Genomic DNA, 6,000 nt, shown 5'->3' with positions numbered 1-6,000 from the left:
TTACATAAGGGGCAGGAAGGGGAAGTAATACATGTATGAAATAAATAAAAGTATTATTAATAATAATTGCCTCTGGGTTAGTCATATCCATGCAAATTGCAACTGGCTGTGTTAAGAGTTTTCTCTTTCACCTTGAACCCTCCATCCAGCCATTAATTGCAAAGAGGTGGCACTCTCTTAGTCACAGTAAGAATAACAGCAGCAATTCCTCATTTCTAAAAATGCCATCCAATAAAGATTCATTTACCAGGCTGACCATGAGATTATTATTGTTTCCATTTCAGAAAATGAAACTGAGGCACTGCGAGACTTAAAATAAACAGAAGAATGTCGACGTCCTGACTCCAAATTCTGTGCTGTAACTATTTAAACTTGTCCTTTAATTTTCAAACTTATGTTTTATGTTTAAAAAAAACACGTCTATGAAAACCTTCTAATCTACATGACTCATAAGTTGATAATTCACGGCTGGTTAATTTTTTTTTTTTTTTTTTTGTCAACACAACCAGCGTTGGGAGCCAAGATGAACTCAGCTTGCCTTCTTTAATCTGGAGACTTCCTTCAAGCGGCAAAGAAAACTGGAGTCAGATTCACTGAGGCCCAAGCCAGAGGCTAAGGTGTGGGCACTTCTCTCTTCAGACTGCTTGCACTAACACCTAACTTAAACTAAATGAATAAGCAAATCTTGAAGCATTCAGCTGGATCACACCCTGCTATGCCAGGTGCATATGAAAAACAAGATATGCTTTTCAAATGTAGAAAATGAGATGAGCTATGCATCGCAGAGCAGGTACTTGAAAGCCTGGCAGCCTTGGTCCCGATTCAGCCAGCCTTTGGCACGGTTCAGTCGCCTTTTCCGGGGTCACATCCGTGTTGCTGACTTGCTGCAGGTTAATGTCTTCATGGTTTGCAGCCTATGCCCTGGGCTCTAGCTCATCATCATAATTGTTCACCTTTAGCGTTAGCTATGACTATAGCTCAGACATGTCCTCTCCACTGCCCTTCCCACATGCTCATTTTATTTTTCAGCCTCAATACAGGGCTTAACAAGAATGATCTTCCAAAAGAAAAGATTTCACTAAGAATATCTGCCTACTGGAGAGGAATAAAATGTGGTGATTATTTCAATCAGCTCAAGAGTCTTTCTAACAGATTGGCACCACATGAGTCACTTTTATCATTTTATGGTAATTTAGATCTCAAGATGAGAAGGAAGATGTACAATACTTGTGACATTCTCCACCTGCTCCACTTTACAGTTGTGCACATGTATCTCAATCGGGCAATCATGTTTATACTAAAATAAACAACCCCCAAATGTTCTGATTACATACAGGTACAACCTTTCCTGGTATATCTGAAAAAAAAAGGGGAGCACTTGAGAAACAATGATATTTAATTGTTGCTTCTCAATCTGGTGGAGTTTTGCCTCCTGATCCTGCGAGGTCTGTTACCTCATCTAATCCTGCAATGGGGCCCCACTGAGAACAAGCCAGAAGCACCTCAGTGAGAAGTAAAAATCAGACATCACCATGAGAATATTTCCATATATGTCCTAAGCGTTTCTCCCCATAGAGACATCTCTTTTACATCTTTTACTAAACTCCGTGTGTCCTGCTGGCAAATACCTTCCATATGTGTTTATAATTTTAAATAAGAATGTATGGTTATGATCTCTCCCCGAATGCAATCGTTCCCTGGCGAAACAGTAAGCATTAGATATTTCAAGTATTTCATTGTCTGCAGGCTGTATTTTGGTTGCTCTTCTCTGCATTCTCTCCAGTTTTTCTGCAAAAAGATGCCTGGAGAAGAGCCACAGGGCCACCAGAGTCTCATCAAAAAGGATTAGCACCTTCCTCATCTCTTTCATGCATTTGGATATGCAGAACTAAAATTATATCAGCTGTTTCTGTTGTCATGCACTTAAACTGTCGCTCACCGGTCCTCTTCTGGCACCACTGTTCAAGTTACTTTCCTACCACTAAGTAGTTTTTTTCTCCCACCTAATGAGTGTTTACAATGCGTATTTGCCTCCCAAGGTTGAAACACGCTTTGCTGTATCTGGATGATATGATGACTTTCTGTGTATTAATATTCCCAGTCCTATCCAACTAATACCCTGCATATGCTTCCTAAGTGCTGTTTATCCATTTGTCCCTGGATGTTTATAAGTGAGTTGAGAAAGCAAGCAGGGCTTGGACTTTTTGGATTAAAAAAAGCTAGAGAAAACATCAGTTAGCACTGAAATTCCTCAGAGAGGCCGAGGCCAGGCTCAACAGGAGATCTGTCGGAGGAAGAGCCTGCACACTGGATGGAGGTTGCAATGCCCTGTTCCTGACTGTGTTCATTTTATATGAGCTGAACCAGTTTTCTCCCTGCCAGCTTCTGAAGAAGCACTGCACACTAGTACTTTCCTTTGCTGCCATGCTGCACCATAAAAAACACACTTTCTGGCGGTTGCAAATGGATGAGTATGATTAGAAGAAACATGACACAAATCAAAACATTAAAGGGTTTAGAAAAGCAGGTATAGATTAACACACTAAATTTTATTGAAACAATGCTGCACGGATACAGCAATAATTTAAATTTTGTGTTGTTTAAACAAAGTAGGAAATACCACAAAAACCAGTGCTGCAAAAGCTGTACTTTAAAAAAACCCAAATATATTATTATAAATATATGGCACGACAGCATCATAGCATACATGCTCCCTCTGCTCCATCCCATAGTAGTCAACTGTACTATGATCCTAAAGTTTCCACGCCATCCCAGATTACTCCTCTTTACGGCATTAGTAGTGGGCAGGATTAGAGTTGTTTGGGTGTCTTCATCACCATCATGCTTAGTGTGTCTTTGCTTCGTGTAATAACATTATGCCTAAACTCGTGTTCTTCTTGTGTTTAACTTTGCAGTGAATTACCACACCACTGTAGGGTTTTAAAAAATCTGAATTGCTCAGAAAACTAGAATTTTGACATTATCCCGACATAACTTTACAAAATCAAGAAAGGTTTATCTGAAATGACACAAGAGTACCAAGCAGAGACAATGCTTCTCCATGACATTTGTAATACTTGGCAACTAACTCAACATCACCTCCCTTTAGTAGCAAATCTAGCTATCAAATCATTTTTCAAAAGCCAGCATGTACTTCTTATCTGAGGAGAATTTACAGCCTCTGGTAGTAGTACAGGTAGCCAGCATGTAAGAGACAATTTTAATTTTCAGTTGACTTCCTGGCTTAAAGGGCTGAGTTGATGAGGCCAGGGCTATTTTGTTCAAGTAGTCACTTCTCTCGGTGCACTCAGCAGTGCTGCCTCAGCAGCTAGGTTCCTCAGAAAGCTCTGCCAAGAGGAAGCTCTCATGCTTCGGTGCACGGGGTGGTATGTAGCCAAAGGCACTCTGAAGAGGGCTTGCACTTGGACCAGTTAATGTGTCAATGAAAACTCTGAACACACATCCCATCTCCATCGTACTGCACTGGTCTCACACTCACTAACACTGCATTCAAAGTCGCTGCTGAGGAAGAGCAGTGACTGGTTGAGCTACTGAACCATGAACGGTCCACTTGATGCATCAACAGGGAGTCAGGGAACACCAGCCTCAACGGTTTGATAAAACAACCCTTACTAGTAAACTCTGTCACAAACCAGTCTCTTCAAAAGAAGCCCATTTACATGATTTCAATTAAATTCCAACTTTTTATTAAAAAGTTTTATGTGTGTCTATGTATCCCTTTACTACTTTTTTCTCTGCCATGAATTAGTGTGATATAATATTATTTAAGAAGGTTGAATATTCAAGTTATAAGGTTATTGGCACAATTAATTAGTTGCTCACAAAGACCCACACACTCCAGGCTTTATTGAGGGTGTGTATTTTTTTTCAATATTCAACAAGCTTGGCTTTAAGTGCAAAGCAGGAATCAAAGTATATGATGGGTAACAGCACCTCAAGAACGTATCAAAGTTCCACCATTATTGCCACACCAGTATTTTTCCACATGGCATTCTTCACTCAGATCAAAAAGCACCTTCTAGCAGAGGGTCAGCAGTATTTCCACTTCAGAGGCAGAACCAAGGCACAGACAGCGCCAAGACCGTAACTTGCTCAAGGCCACTTGCTAAACCTGTACCAGAAGTACAATCCCCATTACTCATCCCTCAAGACCAGATGCTGGAAATTCCCCTCTCCTTTCCTGTCCATCATGGGGCAGCAGCCATCCATCACCCGTGCACCCCCCCACCGTGCACCGTGCCCGCTTCCCTGCTTGCAGGTCCCTTTCTCTGGGGCCAACACACTCGAGCCAAGGCGGCCTGCCTTCTCCCGGCCTCAGCCAGCTTACTGTCCCCAGGCAGCAAGTGCTGTCTACACAGGTAAAGAAACTCCCACGTACGTGGGACACCTAACCCATTTTATTTCGTACTGAGGGGAACCGAGGACTAACACCTACAGAATAAGCAGGAAGGCGTGGCCCTCAGGGCCCTCCCCGGCCTCCAGGCCTCCTTCCCAGATAGCGGCGGGGAGGCTGGTACGGCAGCAAACAGATCCCACGGGGGACCAGGCCCGCCCCGCCCCCGCACCCCCGCCGGGGTCCCCAGGGGCAGCCGCCCGCCAGGGGAGAGACCCCGAGTGCGCCCATCCCCCGACAGAGCGAGCTGGCAACGACCAGCCCCTCTCGGCGAGGCAGCTGAGGCCTAGGTCCCGTCCCGTCCCGGGAGGATGGTGGGTGCGGCTGGGCCCCGAGCGGCGTGGGGAAGGCCCCCCGGGACCCGCTCGCCGCCGACCGACTTCCGCGTCGAAGGCTCTCCGCGCATGCGCGCACAGCACCGGCACCCCCCCCCCCCCCTCCCCCCGGTCTTCCCTGGCTGTACCACTATGTGCCCAACGTGTGGGTAGAGGCAAAAGAGGACGGCAGTTCAAGAAAGCTCTGCAAGCCTCGTCCCCGCCCTAACCGTGCTCAGAGACAAGTTGGTTCCCTCCTCGGGTCAATGGGTGCTTAGTAAACTTGTTTCTCTTCTAGCAGGCACCTCCGGTCTAACCGAGCTCCCCCCGAGGATGGGCTATGGTATATAACCACTCCCAGCTGATCCAGAGGCTTGGCGAAACCATCCCGCTCAGGGAAGGGGGGAGTCAAGGCGCCGGAGGGAGGCGGGGGGAGCACAGGCATTGTTGAGTCAGGGGCCGAGCGGCGGGGGAGGGCGGGCGCGCCCCGCCGCGACAGCGGGATCGTCACAGAAACCGCCGGGCGGGCGGGAGGGGCCGCCGCAGAGAGCTCCGCGCTGCGCCCCCGTTCCCCTGCGGGCCCGGCCGGTAGGGCGCGGCCGCCTTCCCGCCCCCCCCTCCCCGCCGCCTCCCGCGCTCTCCCCTCCGTCGCCTCCCCAGTGGTCGCGCCCGGCTCCAGCTGACCGGCCTGGAATCCCGGCCGGGAGCCTCGCGCCCCCCTGCCCGCCGCCGCCCCGCGCCCCGGCCCCGCCATGGGAGACGCCGGCAGCGAGCGCAGCAAGGCGCCCAGTCTGCCGCCGCGCTGCCCCTGCGGCTTCTGGGGGTAAGCGAGGGGCGAGGAGGGGGCTGGGCGGGAGCCGGCGCGGGGAGTGGAGGGGAGGGGGGCGGCGGCGAGGCGAAGGGCGAGGCGGAGGGGGGGGGGGGGCCCGGCCGGGCGGTGGCGGGGCCCGGGCCTGGCCTGGCGGGCCGGCGCAGGTCGTAGCCCTGGGCTCGGGCCTGTCACAGGGCCCGAGCCCGCAGCCAGCCCCGGGGCGGGGGCGGCCGCGGAGGGTGCCCGCTGAGGGGGAGAGGGGTGTCCCCCTGCCTCCCGGCGGGCGGGGGTGCCGCGTCCCGGGGGAGCGGGGCGGGGGGGGGCGGCTCCTGGCTTAGAGGCAGCGGGTGACCCCCGGGGGGGAGGTGGCTGCGGTGCCCGCGGGGGGGGGGGGGGGGGGCGGTTGAAGGGGTGGGGAGGGCCCGGCCTGGCCGCGGCCTCCCCCGGCGCTCGGGCAGCGC

The 6,000-nt window shown here is 50.6% G+C and overlaps 1 protein-coding gene across 2 annotated transcripts in view; it reads left to right on the top strand.

Annotated features, from left to right (window-relative positions):
* Positions 1-5,374: 5,374 nt before the first annotated feature.
* The window catches only part of ZFAND3 (zinc finger AN1-type containing 3), a 149,845-nt gene continuing 149,219 nt past the window's right edge, over positions 5,375-6,000 (top strand). Inside the window, exon 1 of one of the 2 annotated variants that reach the window (XM_032985250.2) lies at positions 5,375-5,551. In XM_032985250.2, the coding sequence (XP_032841141.2) occupies positions 5,481-5,551 (71 nt within the window). In that variant the 5' untranslated portion in view covers positions 5,375-5,480. The remainder of the gene's footprint in view (positions 5,552-6,000) is intronic. The other variant, XM_032985251.2, reaches the window with a different exon arrangement.

The sequence above is a fragment of the Tyto alba genome, unplaced genomic scaffold, assembly GCF_018691265.1.
Source record: "Tyto alba isolate M040663 unplaced genomic scaffold, T.alba_DEE_v4.0 Super-Scaffold_16, whole genome shotgun sequence".
Classification (NCBI taxonomy): Eukaryota; Metazoa; Chordata; class Aves; order Strigiformes; family Tytonidae; genus Tyto; species Tyto alba.
Note: the sequence above shows the minus strand (reverse complement) of the source record. Positions and strands in the feature narration are given on the sequence as shown.